The sequence below is a fragment of the Tauraco erythrolophus genome, chromosome 6 (assembly GCF_009769465.1).
Source record: "Tauraco erythrolophus isolate bTauEry1 chromosome 6, bTauEry1.pri, whole genome shotgun sequence".
NCBI lineage: Eukaryota > Metazoa > Chordata > Aves > Musophagiformes > Musophagidae > Tauraco > Tauraco erythrolophus.
In genome coordinates this window covers 13,040,588-13,064,155 of record NC_141470.1, presented here as the reverse complement: position 1 = coordinate 13,064,155, position 23,568 = coordinate 13,040,588, and the positions used below count along the sequence as shown (strand labels likewise).

At 41.6% G+C, this 23,568-nt stretch overlaps 1 protein-coding gene across 2 annotated transcripts in view; it reads right to left on the bottom strand.

Moving 5' to 3' along the window:
* Window positions 1-11,934, bottom strand: part of PLEKHA7 (pleckstrin homology domain containing A7) — a 163,750-nt gene extending 151,816 nt beyond the window's left edge. The window contains exons 1-3 of one of the 2 annotated variants that reach the window (XM_086613527.1): window positions 11,837-11,934; window positions 11,598-11,674; window positions 11,372-11,429 (exon numbers count right to left, since the gene is read on the bottom strand). In XM_086613527.1, coding sequence (XP_086469653.1) covers window positions 11,372-11,429; window positions 11,598-11,674; window positions 11,837-11,919 — 218 coding nt within the window. In that variant the 5' untranslated portion in view covers window positions 11,920-11,934. The remainder of the gene's footprint in view (window positions 1-11,371; window positions 11,430-11,597; window positions 11,675-11,836) is intronic. The other variant, XM_086613526.1, reaches the window with a different exon arrangement.
* Window positions 11,935-23,568: the final 11,634 nt, after the last annotated feature.

Sequence of the window (23,568 nt, the reverse complement as noted above, 5' to 3'; positions counted from 1 at the left end):
AAATGTATTTGAATATATATGGACTATGTATATAGCCCATAGTGTCCAACACAAACACTGGTCTTTTCAGGTCCACACTGCTGACTGTTAAAAACGCTTCATCCCTCTTCTAATTTGTGAACATACAGACTCATCCAAAAATCCACATCAAAAGGCTTTCAACTCACTACTTCTCTACATTTCCGAAATTACTTCACATCTTTCCTTCTCTTCTGCTAACCTTGGTTATCTTATTTATGCAAACTCAGTTTACCAATGTTTAGGGCCTGATTTTCACTATGATTATTAGCACTGGAACAATGACAGCAGACTTCTGCCTGCCCAGTCTGCAAGGCCAGCTACCCACAGACCAGCTGCTGGGGCTGGCACACAGCATGCCCTGCCTTTTGCCCCCTCTGCCCACTGGTGTGCAGCACTGGCGTGCAGCGGGCATAGTGAGGTGTCTGGCAACCGCCGGGTCAGATGTTCCTGCTACAGCTCAGCTACTATTTGACTCTGCAGCCATGCCAAGGGAAAGTAAAGTCACAGCTGAGATCCCATCCTCTGCATCCAAAGAAGAGCAATGAAGCTGGTGAAGGGTTTGGAGCACAAGTCTTATGAGGAGCAGCTGAAGGAACTGGGGTTGTTTAGTCTGGAGAAAGGGAGGCTGAGGGGAGACCTTATTGATCTCTACAGCTACTTGAAAGGAGGTTGTTAACAACTTGGGTGTTGTTCTGTTCTCCCAATTCACAAGCAACAGGAGAGGAAATGGTCTCAAGTTGTGTTAGGGGAGCTTTAGATTAGATAACAGCAAAAGTTTCTTCACTGAAAGGGTTGTCAGGCAGTGGAAGGGGCTGCATAGGGAAGCATTGAGTCACCATCCCTGGAGGAACTGAATAGACGTGTAGATGTGGCACTTAGGGACATGGTTTAGTGGTGGACTTGGCAGTGGTTGGTTTAGGGTTGGACTCAATCTTAAGGGTCTTTTCCAACCTAAACAATTCTATGACTTCTTACTGTCCTCAGTATACACAGGAGTGAATGTTTCCTTGCAGTGCAGAAATCCATGAAGTACAAGGGTTATGGAAATCTCATACAAAACTTGGAGACATTTCTACTGAAATTCTGTGGATCACATGGCAAAGCCAGTAATATTGTTGCAGCATTTCAAATTGCTCAGTAAGGGAGAGGAAAACTTCCAGAGTTTAAAAATCCATATTATTTGTAAATCTCTGAGGAAGGAGTACTCTGCATCAATATGCATAGCTGCTGCATAGCAAATACTGAGTATTATGTTTGAATGGCTTAATCGTGTATGTTCTTATCTTGTGTTTAACCTTGACACTGGATGTTCTGTGTTAGTAATGTTTACTTCAGGAATAACTGCAATTTATGTTTCTACTTGTGTTGTTTTTTTACTTCTTCAATTGCAGTAAAAATGCATAAGCAAAACTTGAATTTCATGCCCAACAATCACATACTGAATGCCCAGCAATCACATGGCACACATGGAAATACACTGAAAGTCATAAAAGCAAACGCTGTTTTACTTCTTTGTCAGAGTACATTGTCATAAACCTCAGTAATTTCAATTTTTCTTCCTCTGTTCTGTTGTTTCAATATTTCCTTAGACAATTCAATATTCTCCAAAGGCATGGAAATGCAACTCTCAAGAAAGACTCTTCATCTGGAGATTTGGCTATCTACCTTCTCAAATAAGTTAGCAGTAGAAGGAGAAAAACTGGACAGTGACACTGAATAGTATCTGTTACACTGAGACTAACACTTTGATGAAGTAAAGATTTATCACTTCACATTTCAACTGAAAGGACTAAATACACTGTTAAATGAGTATATCAAATCCCAGCTTGATACCTGTAATCTGTTTACTAAGAGTTTCACATAATGATTTTTATTTGTCTCAAGTGAAATAAGTAATTGATCACTTTTTTAAAAAATATATAAATATATAAATGAGCTGAAACTGCAACTCACTACATAGCTAACTGGAAAAGCAAAATGAAAGAAGTCAGGCTATTTAAAATTGAATACCGGGAGTAATAACATGCACAGCATTGAAGAAATAAATCTTATCGCCATCTGAAATAGTTTTAGGTATTCAAGTACTTCTGTGCTAAAAAACTAAAGCACAAAAGTAGTATTTAAAGAACAGCATCAATCTATGATTTACAAGGAAAGAAATAAAAACATTTTCTAAAGCCCCTTGACAAAATAATTGACTTAACTGGAAAGCAAGTAACAACTTTACAAAAATCAGAATGTTCACAAATTACTCTCTTTAAATAAAAAATAAAAAAATGAGTGCTGATTTCCTGAGATGGTAACAATAAATGTCAAGTGTTTGATTATCATCATCTAAGAAAAATGTTTTTTACCATTTCCCAGCTAACTTTTATGAATTTAATTTTAATTTAGTCCAGGCAATTCAACACAGTTTTGAAACACCATGTCCTCTGTTGAATAACTGTCTACACCTAGATTTTGTCTGCCTTATCTCACCATGCACACAGTTAATGCTATAACTCCTGATCTTAAAAAAAATACAAAGAATTACTAATGCTGCTTTACCAACCAGTGAAAATTATATATAATGAATCACACCCACTAGCATAGTTCTGTCTGCAGATGTGTTTAAATATTCTGCTGAAATAGATCTAACAGATTTATTATTCTAGGTATTAGGATAAGCCCCACTTCTTTCCTTTGATCCAAAGCAGGCATTGAACGGAAGGACTAAGAGGTTAACCTGCAGATCACACATTTAAATAACATCTAAAAACCGGCTTTAAAAGATACCTCTTTAGAAAAAAAAAAAAAAAATTAATTCTATTTGCCTTTTGCCTTCTGATTTACACTGCTTGATAAACAGTGCCTCCAGTTTTTCATTGCTTTCCGTTATACTAATACCAATATCTTAAGTTAATCAAAATGAGTCTTTCTTCTGTCTAGTAAAAGGGACACAGAAATAACTGCAAAAAGCAAAAAACAAGCAAACATAAAAGTTAAGTGAAAGGTGCTGCTCAAACATTTTGCTAGTTTGAAGATGACTGTGAAACTATGACATTTCAAAACAAATATGCAGTTTGCAAAAAGCCAGTAACTCTACATTTTTTTAGATGAAGTAAAGTAGAAAATTAACAGCAGCTTTTCTGCTTAATCATATTTGATAATCACAGCCTAACAGAGCTCCAGGAAAAAAAATCACTTGCATGTTGCAGAGTCAACACGCATTTTCAACATGCTTAGTACTCAGCTCTTAGCTCAGGATATTTGGATACAAAAATATAATAAAAGTCCCCACGTGACAAAGAATCATAAATAAAATCCAGTATTACTCAAATGCTTCATTTCAGCAGTGTATCCAAAAGTCATTTTAAAAGTTTTGGAGGTTTTCTTTATACTTTTTATTAAAGATAAAACCTTTAAAGATACAGATAAGCAATAAGGAAAACAAGGGTTCAAACAGAAAACTTCAGGCAGAAAAGCACATACCTACTATGTATTGGTAACAAGCTTTTGTACCTGTCTAGACAAGTCAGTGACATTCTTGCCAAGTACTACGTGGCAGACAACCAAAAAGAAAAGGGTTGGGTGCTTAACCAGATTCTTCTTGGATTTTAACATCTTTAACTACAAATCTGCTTTTAAATTAAAAGTTCTGCTTCTAAGGACAGTATCTCAGAGCAGACCTTGTAAAACTGCCTAATAATGCTGCAGGAAAAGACAACTGAACTACAAATGAAATTAGGTTTTAGACCCATCCTTTACTGTTATCCAAGCCAAGGTCATTAAAAAAAAAATCATTTCTAAAAAAGCAGATCTAGGAGGCAAAGACAAAACAAATTAGATTTAACAGTAAATTTAGAATGTACAGTCATACCAGATAAAATCTGATGTGATACTAAGTAAATGTGACACCACATTATTCAAGTTGGTCTTTGCAGGGATGCAGCACTACAATACTGAAGCAGTACAAGTAATCTGTACCAGTGAAATGTAAATATTTGAGATGATGGCAAACTTTGATCATTAGTGAAGTGAACACTCATTTTAGTATAACACACCTGCAGCAAACAGAATAATGGGAAAATGCAGGGCTTAGAACCCAGGAGAAAAACCTGCACTCAGGTACTTCACAGCACATGCTTCTCTCTTCAAAGCACTTGCTAAGATTGTTTAGTATTGCCACTCACCTGGAAAAGGTACTTTTTTGTCTCCTCTATTACAAATACAAAAACATCTTGCATGATATGTTTGCCTGCAGACAGGTAATCCTTTTAACTAGATACAGTTGCTAGGGAGTTTAACAGCTACTGATAGACTGAAGAAGCAAAATTCTTCAACAAAACATGTAGTTTGATACAAGATTCTGCTGTCTCAAATATCCGAGATTCTCTCTTTTCTGGTAGATAATGGGTAACAAATAAAACAAAATTAAAAGCATTGAATAGATTATCTATTTCCTCATCTGATGAGGTAGACATATTGCACACTTCTAAAAGCAGTCTGAAATGTAACATAAGATCATGAAAACTATTTTTAAGACTATAGAAATACCTACCTGGTAAAACTGTATTGGTTTTTAATCTTTACACATTAGACAGACTTTCAGAAATAGTGAAACTCTCACTGCAATATGCAGCTTCCTAAAACATACATGCATGTTCACCTGCATACGACTCAATGAATGCAGAAGTGGACACTACTTCAGGAAAGGGGCTGAATGACTGAAGTTTTTCTGATAGATTCATGTTAAAGCAGACAGAATGTGTACTGAACAGAATGTGGATGCTGGCAGCTCTGGAGAACCAGTTCGTATCCTTGTTTCTGAGCTACAACGCAAGAAATTCATATAATCCCAACCAGAACAAAAGAATGTTCCTGTTTCCTAGATAACTTTGACTTTCGGAAGTGTTCAACACCCAAAAAACGTCTCTAGTTAATGGGAACTATGCTTTAAGTGTATGTAATCCTTGCTGGCCTCCCCAAAATTCAGTTTTCCAACATGTATGCGTGCTTTGGAAGAAAGGCAAACAAGGATTGACAAACCAAGCTGAGTACTTTTTGGTGCAGCTTTGCTTTAAAAACAAACAAAACCCAGCACCTCCCCTTACTCACTCCTCCCTCCCCCAAGGAATGCACACAATGTTGCTCTTCATTCATACACATCGCTGAATCGAACCACACAGGGTATTTTCCTTATGCACAGTTCCAAGCTTGCTCTTCCAGAGGGCACTTTGAAATTCAGGCAGCATGAACTCACCCTTTTCCCACTTTCTGGCTACAAAATACTTGTGCTGCCTGTAATCATCAGCAATCTCTGCTCAAGCACGAATCTATCAGCATTTAGTTCCCTCTTTAATGAGTGATCTCTCATTTTAACTGTCATCAAAAAAGGACAGCTAATTGTTTCCCCCCCTAGCCACTGTACCTATCCAGCAGGTCCAATATTCCCAGCTCAGTTCTGTTCACAATCCAGAAGAACAAAATTTATTAAACACGCTGTCTGGTCAAGCCCAGAGCTGGAGAACAAAGGGCAAAGAGGAAAGATACAAACTCATACAAGCCACACTACTTACTTTGACAGTGTATAGTTCTTTCTTCCCATTGCTCAAACGGAGCACTCTCTTACAAGAAACCAAAACACAGCACTAAAGAGCACCGACACAGACGCAACCCAGCCCTGGCACTTCTCCCTCGCTGCCCAATTTCCTGCCAGTGAACCAGCAGAGGCCGCTCAAGACCGTCCGTGCTTCTGCAGACCGGCAGGACGGGACCGCTTCCTGCCCTGTATTCCAGCACAAAAGCCAGTTCTGGCATTTGTCTTCCTCTCGCCAGTATCATACCCGTTTTTCCACCCCTACTAATCAACTCAATGAAGGCTAGTCCCCGCAAGGGCAACTCCTGATTGAACTCTAGCAACCAGTCACAACCTACAGATTGCTGCATATGGTGCTTCTCCAGATTGACCCAAACCACAGCTTCACCCATTGCTGTGGAAACAGTCCAGGTTCCTTTCCCTAAAACTTCCTCCATGGTATTTTACAGCACACAAAGTCCTTCCATTTTGCCAGAGACTATCCTCAAATTCACTAGTGATGGTGTAAACATCTTCATTTTTCGTTGGTGAAGTTCTCATGTGGTCCCAGCTACATAATTTTTATTCCACTTCAGGAACTGCATACGACCCAAACGGATTGCACACAGCAGGGACAGAGTGAAGTGCTTCACAGGCCAGCTCCTCGCAGGTGCACTTATATACTTACTTAAACACTAATTGAGACCTTTTATCTAAGCACAGGTTCAAGAACCACAAAGGACATAATCTATATTGAAGATCTCATTACAAGGAACATAACTACTGTTGAGTAAGGAGTAGTGAAGTGCTCCAAAATCTTTTGCTTCTACAGCAACAACCATCACAGAAAACAGAGCAAGGAGGAAAAAAAATAATAATTTGCATTTACAGCAGGCCATGAAACACATAGTAAGTAGTGCTTTAGCCCACCTAAACAGCTTTCAGTTTTCAGCGACATGGTACCTAAATGTACATGTTTGGCACAGCAGAATCAAATTTCCACAGGCAGACTTTGATTTGGTGTTCAACAACTTCTACGTTCTCTGCTTGTTTACTATTTCCAAATACTTGAAACACCTACCATGTGTATTTCCTACATACAGTAAAAGCTAAATAAACAGTTGCAAACAGTTACAGCCTACTGCTATGAACAATGGCGATTCTATAAAAAGTTTTGCTTCTTGTACACCCAGTGTCACCTGAAGATGAGGCCAAGCTGCACTAAAAACTGATTTCAGAAATAAACAAAGGGTTAACTTCAGATATTTAAGTGCTGATACCCGCTTTTTCGTTCTTAATTTTAGGCTACAACTCAAATGCAATATCACCTTTGAGATGTGCAATATTATCACAGCATTCTAAAACAACCTCTATAGCAGCAGTACACTTTTTTAACATACTTCAATACAAGTCAGTTCGGTATCTAATACTAGAAGAACGGATCCTTTCACATAAATACTCATCTTGATCTTTCAAAGCTATAAGAAGGTAACAAAAAAAGCATTCCAGGCTTTCAGAGCTTTCCCACTTAGCTCTAAGTCTTTCGGATGATCAGAAAAAGATAATCAGCAGATGGAAACAAAAGACTGAACTATAACGCATACATGCACTGTTTTTCCATCAGTCATTATTTTCCCTGCATATCACATCTTCCCCAGAAAGACAGTCTGCCAACCACACTTACCACTTCACATCAACAACCCAACTACCAGAAACAACCCAGAGCAGGTGTTAAGTCCTCATTCAACTCCACATATGCTCAGCAACAACATCCTTTCTGCAGTGCCTCTACCACAAAGCAGTTGCCCAACAAACACAACATATTTCAAAAATATCAGCAGAGAAAACAAACAAAGAGTTGAAAAAGAGTAGTGCAAGCTGTCCTTAGCACTCGAAGTCAGAAAACGCAACATTTGTGATACTTTCAGACAAAGAAACATCCAGTCCTGTGATCACACCTAAATCAATATTCCTCTTAAAACAGATCAAAGGTTGGCATACCAAGCAAATTGAACACTTCCTTTTTTTTTGTTTTTAAAAAAAAAAGCTAAATTGCTGCTTTTACATATTTTTGACACTCAAAGAAAAGAGGAAGTAAGCCACACTGATGAAAAAAGTCTAACAGGTCACAAGCAACATGGGACATTCCCTGGACAGTGACCAAATTGCAACCTTTCAAACTTGGTATCTATATCGAGTATAGCTGATTATGCCATGTCTGTATTTGATTAACAGTAACAAAGCTGCTGAGGCTACATATGTGGAAAGACATAAAATTCTATAAAAAGTTAACTCATTTTCTCCTTAGGACAAACTATTTGTTGCAAATGAGCTGCAAAAGAAACAGTGAGATTTTACCAAAACTACCAAATGGAGACCCAGAAAAAACAGTTTACACATAATTTATTTAATGTTTTATACAGTGATTTTAGGATGAAAAGCAGGACTATACTAATAGGGTTTGCCACCATCAAGAAAAACCTGAAGAATAATCAGAATAGAGAAAATCATACCAGAAGATGTGGATGTGCATAAATGGGAAGAACTAGAATGTAGCTTCATACCTGGCTTCCTAATATAAATCACAGTCTTAAAAGTTAAAGCAGCGAAGGAAAAGAAAGAACTGTATGCATCACACAATTCGAAGCATTCACACGTGCTGTCAATGTGGGTGTCTTCCCCAAATAGGCAAACAAGCTAAAATGCAGAAAGCTGAGAAATTTTTAGAACCAAGAAAGCACTTTTGTTGTCTGAGAGCCTCACAAAAGCTCATTCCAGCATACGATTCTGTTCACTCGCATGCAACAAAGATGACTTCATATTGCAAGAGGTGCAGACAAGAACTACAAGGTATTCAAGCAGATGGAGAGCCTTTTTTAAAGGGCTGGGCAAAGAACCCAGATGATTTAGCTGAGCAAAACAAGACTAAGAGGGGATGTGATTTCATACAAACACCTCAAGTAAGTAACCGAAGGGAAAATAGTTGCCCTTAAACTACAGAACAGCACCGATAAAAAAAAAAAAAAAATCATTATAAACCAGAGCATGTTAATTTGGAAAGCTTCTATTCATCAGAATTAGAGTACTGGAAATTTTCAAGCTCACGGTAAGTGGAAAGGGCAGAAAAGCTTACCTGGTTTCAATATTAAGCCTGACCAGCTTATAAACCTTTGTTTTACTATACGATGCTTCAAGGTTGTCCATAGTATTGAAGGAAGTAATAAAGACATGGAAGTAAACGGACACAGGATTATTTTTTTTTTTTTAAGTCAGACAGCTCACATCCATTGTTTTATCTAATATTTTGATTACTGCTGTACCAGTATACAAATAAGGCTTACAAGATACATAAAGAAATTGACCAAAGAGGAAAAACTACAACGAGTTATATTAAAAGTGGAAATTATCAAATTATCAAAAGAGAGAGGGGTTATTCATAGCATTTATCCTGACACTCAATAACTTAGCAGCCAAGGAGTGCAAACGTGCTCAGGAAATTTCTGTAGATGAGACTGCACTGGAAACTATCACCAGTACAAAGTGGACTGGCTAGTTGTACAGAAGAGCTCATGGGTTTTGTGAGCTGGAATGCCAGAAAATGGAATTTAGTAGCACAACACGTGAAATCATGCGTTTAGGGACCAGTAACCTTTTCTGTAAGCTGAGAACTCATCACGTGGAAGCAACATAGGAGGAATGAACGGAGCAGTGAGGTATGGAAATCCTGGTCTAAGGATGCTAATGTTTATATGAGCATAAGGGGAGCTCAGTATGCTCATGGAAGAAAAACTGAGAAACCCCACTTGGCTCAGGAAGCCTCTGAGCTGAAAATAGAGAGGCTGGAGCAGTGCTCGGGGAAATATCACTGCTGAAGAGGATACTACATCAGATTAATCTCTGGTGTGAAGCAGTACAGCTTAACAGATTTATGTAAAAAAATTGCTGTTGCTCTTCGCAAAACTTTGCTTGGCTAAAGATGGTCGAGTTTATCCAATTGCTCTGTAAAATACACACTCCATTGCATATTTCATTTCCTGCAGCAATTCCAGTTCAAGCTAAACAATGCTATTAGCACAAGTTATGACAATGCACTACACACAACTATAATTTAACGGATCAGAAATTAAAAGCTTTGCAATTGCCTGATGAACAAGACACGAGAACGGTCTTCCAAACTGAGCAGCTGGGAAAAGGAAGCTAAGCTGTTCTGAAATTGCACCAGTAAGCTTCTGGAAAGGACGGAAAAACAAATGGATGTATTCTTACAAAGAAGAAAGAAGTTTGTGTTGATGTATCTGGGTAAAGGATCTGTTTACATTACGTTTACAGACTGTACATTTATCATGTTTTAGAGTTCCACCAGCCACCTGTGTAACCAGAAGGACTTTTCTTCCTTTCTTTCAACGCACTGGCAACAGTCAAAGGGTGGCTGCTGTAAGTGGTATTCAGCTGCTCTCCAAAGCCTCGCTGCTACAGTCTGTTCATGAGTTGAGGGCTAAACTAACTGCCCAGTCCAGCACTGTAAGGGATTCTTTGGCTCAGCCAAACAGGGACTGACGGGCTTTTTCCTCTTTTGTAGAGAAAAAAGGGTGTTTTCGGATCATTTGCAATTTCATTTAACAAATATCCTACCGTGTGAGGTATTTATGATGCCTTCGGTCAATCTCTCCTTCATCTGGCCCAGTATCATTCTGAAGTTTGATCTTCACTAAAAACCTCAAGTTTGTCAAAGGTTTTGGGGTACACTCCGCAGGCGTTTCAAAACTAGATATCTGTGACACAGTTATCAGGAGTGATAAGGGACTGTACTTAATGACCTGGGCTAACCATTCCAGGCTAGCACTGAAGCAATAAGATAGTCTAAGTGTTTTCCAATCCTTTTCCGTTAGTTTCATTGAATTTGTCACGCATTCACATTTCCAAAGGAGAATGCAAAGACATCATAAGCAACACACAACTCCATAACCAGGGTGTACCAGAGTTTTACTGATCTGATTAAACCTCTACTTTTACATCAGCGTTTACATTTGTAAAAGCCTTATATACATAAGGTTTGAAAGAAGCTCTCTTAAGATCCTATTTTACTGCAACATGCTTACACCTCATAGAATAAAAGAGCCCTAACAGGCAGCGCATCTCAAGTTTTTAGCTGTTTTCTGAATAAGATACACTACACAGAAGATACAACAGCCACCGCCAGACCAGGCGAGGCAAGTTCATTTGTTCAGCCCATTCTCCGGGAAGAAACACTTGAAGCCTTTCGCTTACAAAAGTTCCCAGTGCTGCATCCACAGCCACGAGCCGTTTACAATTAAAAAGCAACCATTCACCTTCAACTGTGACCGGCGCCCAGCAATGAAACGCTCCACCTGCCGCAAACCGCACTTTAAATACCAGGAAGAAAGGGGAAAAAAAAAAAAAAAAAGCAGCAACACAACAACAACAACAAAAACCACTGAAGAGCCGCCTCGGGGGAAACCTGTTGCCAGCCACCGGGAGCGCGGCAGGCCGGGGGAGCCCCGCATCCCGCCGCGCCCGCCAGCCCAGCTTTTCCCCATCCGCCGCCGAAACCGCGCACCTCCTCGTCACTGTCCCCTCCCGTCGATCACTAATTAAACCGGCGGACATGCCGAGTCGGTGAGCGGGGGGAGAAGAGGTGGAAGCGACCCGGCGCCCCCTCACCCGCCTCCCGCGTCCCCGCCGGCGGGCCGGGGCCGCGCCGCCAACGCCCCCCGGCGGCGGCTGCCCGAGGGCGGCGCAGGGCAGAGCGGAGCGGAGCGGAGGAGTACTCACTCGATGAAGTAGCTGGCGCCCTCCTCCGAGAACCCCTCCTCCCATCCGCGGGGCAGGTCTGCAAGGGAGGGGGAGAGAGAGAAAGCGGGGAAGGAGCGGTGAGAACTTCGCCCGCGCCCCCGAGGTGCCTCGGCGGCCACTGCGGGGGTGAGGAGGAGGAGCGGAGCCGCCGTTAACGGCGCGAGGGCAGGTCCCCCCCCCCCCCCCGCCATCGCCGGGCACCCACCTGAGCGGATCATGTGGCCGGAGTTGACGGGCTCCCCGGTGCGCGGATGCAGCCAAGTGGTGGTGCGGGTCAGGTCGCTGGCGGGGAGAAGCGGAAAACATGCACCTGTTAGTGACTGCGGGCGGGCGGCTGCCCGGGCGGGCGGGAGGGAGGCAGGCAGGCAGAGCGGGCGGGAGCGGGGCCACCCTCCGCCCCCGCGCCCCCTTCCCCAGCGCCCCCGCCCGCCGCCGCCCCCTTACTCGATGAAGAAGACTCGCCCGTCCTTGCAGACGCCGTAGGACCAGTGCTCAGGTAGAGTGTCCCGCCCCACCGCCGCCGCCATGTTCGCCGTGCGCGCCGCCAGCCAGCCGGCCGGGGAGGGGGTGCGGGCGGGCAGGCGGCCGGCGCTCGGCGCCCGGCGCCCGGCTCTGCTCGGCAGCGCCACCGCGGCCGCCGGAGGCGCGGCGCCCCGGCGCGGGCGAGGGGCGACACCTCCCGCCCGTCGGGAGGCGGGCGCCTGCCCCGGGGGAGCCGCGGGGGAAGGAGCGGGGCGGCGGCAGGCTGAGGTGGCGCCGGCCGCCTTTGTCCGCTGCTGCCCCCCTACACCCCTGCGTGCCGCGTGGGCTGGTGGCCCCGTCCCCTCACGGCCCGGCGGAGCCGCCCCCCGTCGCGGGGCGCCGAGCGGGGCGCAGGGACTCGGCCTCGGCAGGGAGCAGCGTACCGCGCGGGCCGGGGCGGCCGGCCGGTCCGACGGGGAGGGTGCGCATCCTTAAAGCCGCTCTTCGCTGAATGGAGAGGCCGGATGAATCTCCCGCTCCAGTCTCGGAGTCTCAGCGACCGTCCGGAACGTGGCAAAAGGGAGGATAAGTACAGGTGCGATAGCGCTTGACTTCCAGCGTGTCCTGAGGTACACTCTCAGAGAAGGGAGAGGGCGTTGGGACTTTGAACCTCGGGTGCGAGGGACGATCGCCGCAAGGTTAAAAGATACCAGAGAGTCAATAGCAGCCAGTTGCCAAAGTGGAGCTGTCGCCAGTATCGCAAGGGACCTGTGCCAATCCCTATATTCATCAATGACCTAGAAAAGGAGGGAGTGGTAGCACGGGAGCCTGCTAGGTCAATTTCAGTCACGGGTTACTCCCTCCCAGCTCACACCTGGGACACTACGATCTCTGCTGGTGCTGGTGCACAGGGAGCCTACAGTAGCTAAGGGCAGAATTGAGTGCTCCAGGCAAAGCTGCAGGTACCCGAAAAAACGGTTGAGGGACAGAGTGGATGGGACAGGCAAGGGGGTGGTGTGCCTGGGCTACCACACGGCAGGGCCCCTGTGCTTCTCCCGCTGGTCCTCTGTGTCAGCCGACAGAGCCATGAGGGGTCCCGGGTGAGGAGTCCCCAGCTGTGCCTCTCGGCATCGCCTTGGTGGGGTGACAACCACAGCAGAAGCCAAGGGAGGGTCGGGGTGGGGAAGTCTGACTTGTCTGTCACAACCAGGGCAGCAGTGGTAGAGCCCAGCGTGGCTCTGTGGCGTTTTTGCTGTTCTGCTGTTCTCTCCTTGGGGAGAGAGAAGGATCAAAAAGCCAGGAAATGGAATGTTTGCTAGCTTGGGATAGAGAGAGTGTTAAAATAGGGGAAAGAGAGGCTGCAGATAGGGGTGGGAAAGGGTAGATGGGCTTGACTGGGGGCAAGTGAGTAAAGAAAAAGAGAGGACAACAACTGAGGGCATGGCTGTGGGGAAGAGAGAATCCATGCAGTAGAAAAGGTGTAAGAGGGGAGAGTGCTGCAGGGAAAATAATACATGTATGCTTTTTCTTCTTCTAAATAACCAAAAGGCATCGTTGGAAGAAAGGAGGAGGCAAGAGAAGCCGCAACAATGGGAAGAGAGAGGACTTTGCTCTATTTCATAGGATTTTCAGACAACATGCAGGTGTGGTGCATCAGGATGGCATTGTGTGGGGCTCCCTTTTTGGCCACTGTTGGAGAAGATGACACTATACTAGACCATTGAACAGTCATTTCTCTGGGACACATTACAGGCTAAATGTTGGAAAGTGGTTTGATTTCAGTTGCACATGAGAAAGCACGGGCTTTAAATCAAGAGTTTGGTGGGGATTTTGTGGAAGTCTAGCAGAGACTTACACTTGCACAACTATTGGTAACTTCTATAGACTAATTTCCCTGACATTACACCATCAAAAATTCTTCCTCAATATTGTCATCTTCCAACAATTCACAGCATTTTAGTTTATCCACAGTTAAAAAGCAGGAGAATGTGTCTTTTAGCCCTTTATCCTAAGTCAGAATTTTGATTAAAACTGTTAAAACTGAAACTTCTGCGCTGCTTTTCTTTGAAACGTGAACAATTTTGAGTCATTCTGGTCGTGTTGTGATTGGATAGGAGATATCACAGAACCTGCAACAAGGTCAGTTCATGCAATTACAAAGTAAATCAAATACGAGTTGCTTAGTGTCATTGCATGTTTAGATCTGTGTAGAAGAGATAAGACAAACTCCTGATTTGGAGAGGTTAATTTACCTCGATGCTATGAAGCAAGTCTTTCACGCTCTGTCAGCTGCATGAACTCATTGACATTAGCTTGTAAATCCACCATGCTTTGGCCACTAGACCACTGTGACAAGATAGGCTTCTCCACCCATAGTGAATAGTAACTTAATTGAATAAACATTATTGTGTTGTGGATTTCTGGTCCTAAAAGCATCTGTACTGTGTCAAACTAAATGTCTGCTTAGCCTAGTATTCTGTCTCAGATCTCAACAAGAGCAAGTGCCAGGAAGGAGTGCAAGAGCCAGCCAGTCACATGCAACTCTCCCAGCTTCTTCCGTTCTTCCCTCAACTCCAGCATCTACATCTAGTGCTTGCCCTCAGAAGCTGTGAGCTCAGAAGGCTCTTGAGCAAGAGGTTGTTTCCATATGGAATTCCTAATGGATCTGTTCTATGAACCTGTGCAAACTAGAGTCCACGCAACTTCTATCATGCAAAACAGCCAGTAGCAAAGCGTCCCTAATGTGCTTCTTACCTGAACTGTGTATGAAGAATCACCTCTCGTTTGTTTTGAACCCAGCTCCTATTTCATTGATTCTCCTCAGATCTTACAATGAAAGAGACAGTGGCCATCCAGTGCAACCTCCTGCAGGGTCAGCGTTGAATTTAGACCGGTGGCTCAGGCCTTTGTCCAGGTGAGGATCTGAAAACCTCTGAAGACAGAAATTCCACAGCCTCTCTTAGCAATTTGTTCCCATGTTTTTGTGGTGAAAATACTCTCTCATTACACCAAGTTAAAAGATCCCTGTTTCAATCCATCACCCTTGTCGTATGACCACGTCTTGAGTTGATGCATCATGATACCTGCAGCATTAGCACACTAACACATACACCTGTTAATTTCAGATAAATGCATTATTGGAAATTAATAATAATAAATGTTTTATTACAGTAACTTGCAGAGCTCTGTTCTAAAATTAAGTTGAAAATTTGCTCTAAATTCATAGAAGTTCACAAGCTGACTTGTGTTGGGCTCATCAGAAGGTAGGTTTGAGTTTTACAGCCCTGGAGGAAGAATGCCTTCAGGCATCATTCATTAATAAGATTACCAGATTCTTCTGATTCATTTTTTTTTCTGATTCATTTTTTTTTCTGATTCATTTTTTTTTCTGATACAGCTAGTGCTCAGGCTCTGGTTCCAGTCCTCCCTGGCTGATCTAAGCCACTTGTATCTTCCATTACATATCATTCATTACTGTCTAGAGGCACTATCTGGAAGAAGCTATTTGGGGTTGAATTAGGAATTTCAGGCCACAACATTGGGAACTGAGCTAAAGGAAGTGAAATATACTATTCAACAAGATTAAGGGTATAATAAAAGCTAAGAGATTTGAGGCTCCCTTTGTTGTTAACTGGGTAATTCAAGGAGACATGCTGAGGTCCCTGAATCCTGCAAGTTTGAACCCACATTTGGCAGCTTTTTATGAATGCATTACTAGTGTTACTTGCTCTGTCTGCATCCCCTGGGAGCACTTTTTTGGATGACTTTGTTAAGTTTCTTCTGCCTTGGGAGAACAGTGATACATTTTGAAGTATGCCAAAATGTGTATCTACACTTTGCTATTTCCAGATTAAAATCAAACAACTGGACATGAACATCCTTTCTGCCTCATCCCTTTACTTTCTTTTCAGCCCTTGTCCTTACAACCCAGCTTCACTCTGTCAGTGCCAACATCCAAATCTTCTCATTTCCTTTTTTTCCACTTTTATTACACGCACCACCACCCCCTGCCACACTTGAGTCTGCATGTTTCCCTGTACTTTTTCAACCCTTCATATGCTATAACTTTTGAAGAAAACATGGAGTAGAAATCTGGAAATGATACTAGAGACACAATATCAGAATCTCCAACCAAGAAAAAACTGAAGTATAATTTCCATCAGTCACAATTAGATCCAATGTCTAGGAGGTTACAGAATCACAGCTGGATTTCAGGCAGCTTTGTACTCTAATGATCTATTCCCTATTTTTCTGAGTATTGAATATAATTGAATTCGATGGTCTTAGGGGTCAAAAGCTGTTGCTGTTTCGGGAAACTTAACTGAAGTGAGATACAATGCACAGAAAATCCTGCTAGTTACGACTTTTTCATCATGGCCTGTACCTTTTTTAAAGGACAAGTGTAACCTATAAAAGGTGCGAGGCCAGTCAGAGGCAGAACGTTTGAGGAGCAATGAATCTGAATTATTAAATCATGGTTAAGGAAGCTCATAAGCCATAATGTAAAATGTGTAATGTGCCTTTTAGCATGATTTACCAGCTCTGCTCAGAACGGCTGAGACTTAAAGTCACAAAAAGTTTCAGGGTTTATTTGCAAGATAATTTGCAAGATTAATTTGCAAGACAATTCCGGAGCAGTTTGCCCAATTCTTTTTCTGATTACACTCAGATATATGTTGTGCAATCAAATTGTTCTTAGGGATTGTACAGCGAGATTCCCATCTAGCAGTGGCAAGTGCTTAAGAGACCAGAAATCAAAACAATGATTCTTACAGGTAGAAGAATATCTTAATCAGACAATAGGGGAAATATGAAAGAGATATTGGAGAAATTAGGCAAATCCACATTCCAGGAAAATTTCTGATGCCATTTCTCCAGAACTGCAAGACTTTCAGATGATGGAGGAACACCACTAAGGAATAGGTGTGGTGTATTTGTTCAAAATTGCGAAAACAACTTTCACTGTTGAACTCTCAAACAGCACGGGAAAAAGCCATCTCAAGAGAACAGTATTAATGATTCCAAAAATAGCGCAATAAGAATAATAGATTCCCTTGTCTCTGGGTAACTCAAGGAGAAGGGCCTAGAATTCATAGGCTGCAAGTTTGAATCCACAAAAATGGTAGACTCCAGACACTTCTGGATAGGGTCTCTTTGAAAGGAATTACAAAGAAAAAAGATAATATACGTAATTGATTACCTAATGTCACTATCTCAGTGCAGAATAAAAATATTAGTGACATCAACAGGACTCTTGAGTAACCTGACAAAAAATAGCCATGGACATCTAGAGCCAGTGTCGTGCTGTAGGATAAAGGAACACTGTAAAGAAACAGATCAAACATGCAGACAGATTTTTTTTTTCAGTCTGAGGTCCCGGAATTGTTTACAACAAGAAGAGGACAAATTAAAAATATTCAATTCAAAGAAAGACCAAATATTACCTTACTAGGTATGGAAAGCAAACAAGATAACAAAAAGATCATTACTGTATTTTTTCAGAATGAAAATACAGTTGTTGGTTGTTAATATGTACCAATCGATTTTATTCCATGTTCATCCATTTCAGGGTGGGTAGAAATCAGATTCGTTTATGTCAAGATAAATTTGAAGATAGATACTACATAGAAAATTTCTCAAAGATAATTAGTAGTAAAACAGACTGAGTAGGAATGTCATGGCCTTCCCTTCGTCACCAATTCCTAAAGGCTGGTCCAGACAAAACTTCTGCCAGGGAGATTCTAAATATACTTATTTTGTCTCAGATCAGGAGTTATGAACAGATGATCTCACAAGATCCCTTTTGGCCCAGAGTTCTATGGAAACAGAAGCTGATTCAAAGTGTTACGATTTTTAGAAATAGGTGGACATGAAAAATTGTCATCCCCTGATAACTACTGAAGAGCATCATTGTCGAGTGGCTATCGAGCTCATGGAAAGAATCATGGCAACCGTTTGAATGTAAAGACCTCTATTATTTACAAGAAGAGGAAGGACAATCCCTGGCGTAGTTAAGAAAGATAAGCAACTGCACAATGGTACTACTGATGACATAACTAAATATAGAGCACATGCTCGTTCCTGACTTGGAATATTTTCAGTTGAACCACACAATCCACAAAAGTCAGGTGAGCTAGACACAAGGAAGGGTGGCAAGAGTCACAAGATACGTACGAGAGGTAGGCAAACCATCTGTAGGATATCACTCGTTTCCAGCCTAAGTACTTTCCAGGATGGGATTAATACATATTACTTGCAATGCCAAATAAACGTTGAATGGAACAGGAAAGGTATTGTCCAATAGATTGTGTTTTATCTTTTTGTAAGCATTGATGTTAAGTGAAACATCTTTTGCATTTTGTGAGCAGCACGATTCATGTTGTGGGGAAAGCGATGGCAAATTTTAGACAAAGTAAGATTTTTAGAGCCTTTTCCCTTGCAATAGATTTGAGACGTTTCCCTGCATTTCCATGCAGTGTCAGGCAATAGAATTCTATGAGTACGAGAAGATAAGTATAGCTCATAAAGTAAGAAAGATTAAATAATGATAAATCTATTGTTGAGGGAATTCCAAATACGGAGAAAGGAATTATTCATTTTCCTGGCTGCTGGAAAGAATATAAACAAGTTCAAATTGTATCCACAGTTCCTTTGAGGAAGATAATGGAGCATGGCAGACATTGTACAGGAATAATTTTCGGGCTCACTGTATCACTATGCAGCATGATCTGGCTGCACACATGGATCAGCGGAGACTGTAACACTGCTGAGCAAGACGGATGGGAAAATGACATTGAGAAGGCAACACTCATGCTGCATAACAAATCCAAACTTCTCCTTTCAAAACATGCTGAACTCTCCTAGGAGTATGAAAAATGGTAATTATCTTTAGTTAAAAGGTTTTCTTTTCAAAAACACTATCAGTATTTGAAAGTGTGTTCATGCTGGAAGAACTTTTAGTGGAATCCACTAGATATCTTCAGAACAGTTCTCTTTTCCTTACAAACCTCCTTCATTTTTAAAGACATCCTACTGATTTATCTTTTAGATGCTAATATTGAAATATATCAAATTATCTCTCTCACCTGAACATCCTAATGCCCAAAAGATTTATATTTCAGGAACTGAGTTAAGCTTGTCCCCTAAAATACACAAAAACACACACGAAAGCAAAAAGGAATGAATGCATTTCCTAATGACTAGGTCAATATAGAATTTTCTGTCACACAAGCTTTTATGATTATTGTATTTAGTTGTATCACTTCTCTTCGTTTTCTCTCTTTTGCATTTCACAAAGTCTCAATAATTTACATACCTAACACCTAGAATCCTTGTACTCAGATATATTTGGTAATCGATAATTAAAACTAAATAACAAATAGTCACAATTTTGTCATGACACGTGTCTTACCATTCTAAACACAAGTAGCGGTAGTTACATGGCTGCACGGTGTTCAAGTTATTTGTAGAAGGGAGAAATACAAAAGAACAATTACATGCCAAAGTCACATACAGGATTGTTTCCAGAAGCTTAACTAAGATTTTTATAACAAACACTTGAAGGTCTTTTTCTTACTTTTTTGGCAAAGGACACTATAGGCCTGGCAGCGCTGAGAAACCCTCAGTTCTTCAACATTTATGTTCCTATTGACTATCAACGTTTGATTTATTTTAAAGCAGACACTTGAAGGCAGTTCCATGTGTATGAACACAAATAGGTTCACTGTCATCTCATAGCCATGGGCACCTGAGAATGAAGATCACCTCTGAAGAGATCTTTTTCTAAGAAATAGGACAAATGGAAAGATGGACATCTCTGACCTTTGAGACTAAAAGCTTTAAAATTTTAAACCCAACTGTTGAATTATCTGAGGTGTCCTGACTGATTACGCACTTTACTCTTTTCCTCAACATGAGATGCCTCACTTCTATATTCCCATCAAAGGTTTTTTCCCCGGCTTTGAGCTGACTACCCTGAGTAACAGCCCATGACTGGTATTACCCTTTTTGGGCACCTCTGGCAACGCCGTTACCATATTTCTTTTTATTTTGCAACTACATACCGCACCCAGAGTGAGCAAAACGTCACATATTTCCAGTCACCTTCACTGTGACATTTTTTCTAAAGATATTAAAGACCTCTGAATTCACTATCCAGGCTCTTCCTTCCTCGTTTGCTTTGCAAGACCCCAGAGTCCCCTTAATAACAATCCCTATACAAAACACCAGACAAGATTCAATTTTAGCATCTTCTGCCCTGTCTTTTCAGACACGTTATTTTCTCAGCAGGCTTATAACTCACCAAGATCTCAGCCATTTCCTAAATAAGCTTTGCCAGACAGGGAGTATCTTCCCACTGTGGTCTTCCAGTTCCTCTTTCAAAGACTCCTTTGCAGGAGAATCTGAGATTTCAGTTATCTGCTTGTGTCCAGAAGGAGATAACTGAGGGTTAATCAGGCTCCTTGATTTTTCTATTAAAATGAAGTGTACATATCCAATTGCAGGTTTTCCAATATCTTACTTCTTTCCTGTTTCTTCCTGCTTTCTGTTACAACCCTAGCAAGTGCACCTTCTTGCCAATCTTCCACATCTGTTTTTGCCTCTTCCTATGCTGGACTCAGGTCGTTCTGAGGTTTTCCAGTCTCCTACACATCTGTATCCCCTCCACTCCTGGCTTCGATGGTTTGCAAGAGCAATCAGTGAGTTTCTAAAGACAATGTGATAAAGCATCTGTATGTGGGCATGACACAGCCGGTAGCTATAGTAACAGAAAAGCATACTTTAAATAAAAAGGAAGCAAAAAAAATAGCTGAGACGTATCTCATGTTTTCCTCCATCCCCAAATATTGTAGGGTTCCATAAATATCCTCCTGCATATCTTCACCTAATTATGTCTCCCCCTAGCCCAAAACAGAGTGAGGTAGAACTAAAACTTTCTTTTGCCTGGTGTAAGGAGGAAAATAAATAAATAACCACACACAACAAAACTAGAAAGAAAAGATGGGCTTTTTTTCCCAGAAAAAAAGAATATATAAGTCTGTAAATTGCAAATCCAGGATAGGCAAAATTGTCACTATCCCAGTTCTGCCTTAATTTCTGATACAGGTTCAGCCATAGGTAGGACCCTTGTGGGCTGTGAAATTAATTTCCACTCTTCCCTTTTTATAGTCTTGTTCTCCTAGATATCTTCCCATCCTGCAATAAAGCATCAGCATGACCAATGCCTCTGTTTTCAAATTAGTTCAATCTCAGATGTTACAGGGCTGAATAGTCACTTTTATTCCTCAAAGAGATGGATGGGATGTGGATGCATGGCTATTACTTTTGGGTTACAAATTGGTCTTCAGGACAGCACGGCCCAAAGGCTTCACCCAGAACTGTGACTGGCATCACTGCCTGGCTGCCCAGTCCTCCATCTGCAATCCCCAAATCCCAGGGGTGCAAGTGGATTCACAGGGCCGTGGCAGCCAGCATGGGAGCCAGCCCTGGGGATGAGAATTACAGCTGAGCCTCCCAGCCTTGCTGGGTGCACACACACCCAACTCCTGCAGTGCGGCTCCCCAGCTCAGGCTGCTCTGTGGGAACTACTGGGGTGTAGATCGCTGAGAGGAGTTTGGGAGGTTAGCAAGGGTTTGAGACAGGACCTTTTCCCTAGTTGTGGTGATTTAGCCCAGCCAGGAACTAAACACCCCACAGCCGCTCGCTTACCCTCTCCCACCGCTGGGGAATGGGGAAGAGGAATAAAGGGGAAAAGAGGAAGAGACTTGTGGCTTGAGATAAGAAAAATTTAATAATAACGATAATATATGAATATATATATATATATGCATGATAATAATAATTATATATACAAACAAGTGATGCACAATGTAATTGCTCACCACCCACTGACCAAGGCCTGTCCCATCCCAGCAAACGATTCCGAAGCAGATAAGTCCCGACACCGCGATGCCAGACAAGTGAGAGGTCCGAAAAGAGAGCAAGAGAGAGAGAAAACTCCAAGAGTCCAAGAGAGCTCCCAGAAGAGCAAGAACCCTTCTTTCCGGTCAACCCTCATCTATATACCAGGCATGACGTTGCACGATATGGAATATTTCATTGGCCAATTTAGCCCTCAATCTTAGGTCTAAGTTCAAATCATAAGGGGAGTTGTGGGCCTTTTGTCCCGGCTGTGCTCCCCCCAGCCTGTTGTGCACCTGCACACTGGCAAAACATGGGAAGCTGAAAAGTCCTTGATGTCTCAGTGCCAACTATAAACATCAGTGCACTGTCAACATTCTTCTCACAACCAATCCCAGACTAAAACCAAAACACAGAGCTCTTCTAGCTGCTAAAGAGAAAAACTAACTGTCCCAGTCAAAACCAGGACACCAGTGCAGTGCTGCCTAAAGACATCTGTTCAGATCACGAAGCAGATAAGGCCAGGCACTGATGCTTGCGACCCAGCTCACTGTTGCACAAAACTGGAGAGCAATTGCTAATAAATCAAAATAGCATAGATAACTTATAAAACACAGATACAAGAAGAACAGCCTTCTGCAAGTTCTTGAGAAGAGCTCTTGAATCTGACGGGACGGGGTCAAGGTATTAAAGAAAGATGCTTTTTTTAACCCTCATATGTTTTTCATTCCTATAGAGCCTGTGTAGGTGGACATCCACAGAAAAGACTAAAATAGACCTTGTGCCTCAGCTTACTTTACAACTAAAAAGGTCAGCAGGGTGCAAAACACTGTTCAGTAATTTAATGCACTTATATGTGTGTCACACCTTTCCATTCCTGCTTTTTAAAATATGCATGTTGAATTAGATAAACAATACAGACTCAATTCATACAAAAAAAAAGGCTGTCTAGTGAACTTCATTATTTTATATAAATTAAAAAAGATATCTTCTTCATTTACTGCAGTATTACCTTTCAAAAAATGATTCTTTCTTATTTGAGACTTCTGTTCTTGAGGGAGGACTATTCCATATATCTTTTAAACATATACAAATCTGTTAATATTCACAATAAAATCCACCTGAAATGGATTTCCTTGTCATCAGTGAAGTAACTAACCATTCAGTTAAGGAGAAAGAATTATATATTTCAGCATGTTATATCCTGGTATTTATCAAACTGGAAAATTGTTATACCTGATTCAGTTTTATACTTTGACTCTCTTTGTTATTGATTAATGGTTAAAACTCTCTGAAGTTGTTATAAACCACTGTTATATATAACATTTATTATTTAGATACCTAATGGATGTGATCTCTACAAATTATGAACTATATCCCACTTCCTAATTACAGTCCTCTGAAATCTAATTTAAATAGTACCTAAGCAGATTAAATACAAAAAAAAGAGCAAAAGTAAGACAGTTTGCAAAACGATAAATTTAAGTTTTTTGCCCAGCACCATATAGTTTTTCCACAGACTGTTCTGTAAAGTATCATCTTTCTCAATATCTTATTAGATCGCTGGAATCTGGATTTACATATTGATTCATTCAGTTTCAATGTCAATCATAACATGAAAATTTAATAAAAACAACTCTAATTGCTCTTCAGAGGCTTAGCAATAATTACTCCCATATCATCTCAGTCAAGGAGATGTCTTTCACATGTTCTGTTTTTCAAGCATAACAATTGCACGTTTCTTTTGGGCACTGCATACTTCTCAAATCAGTGTTTCATTCACTGAGAAGTTGATGGCTGCCTTAACAACATAT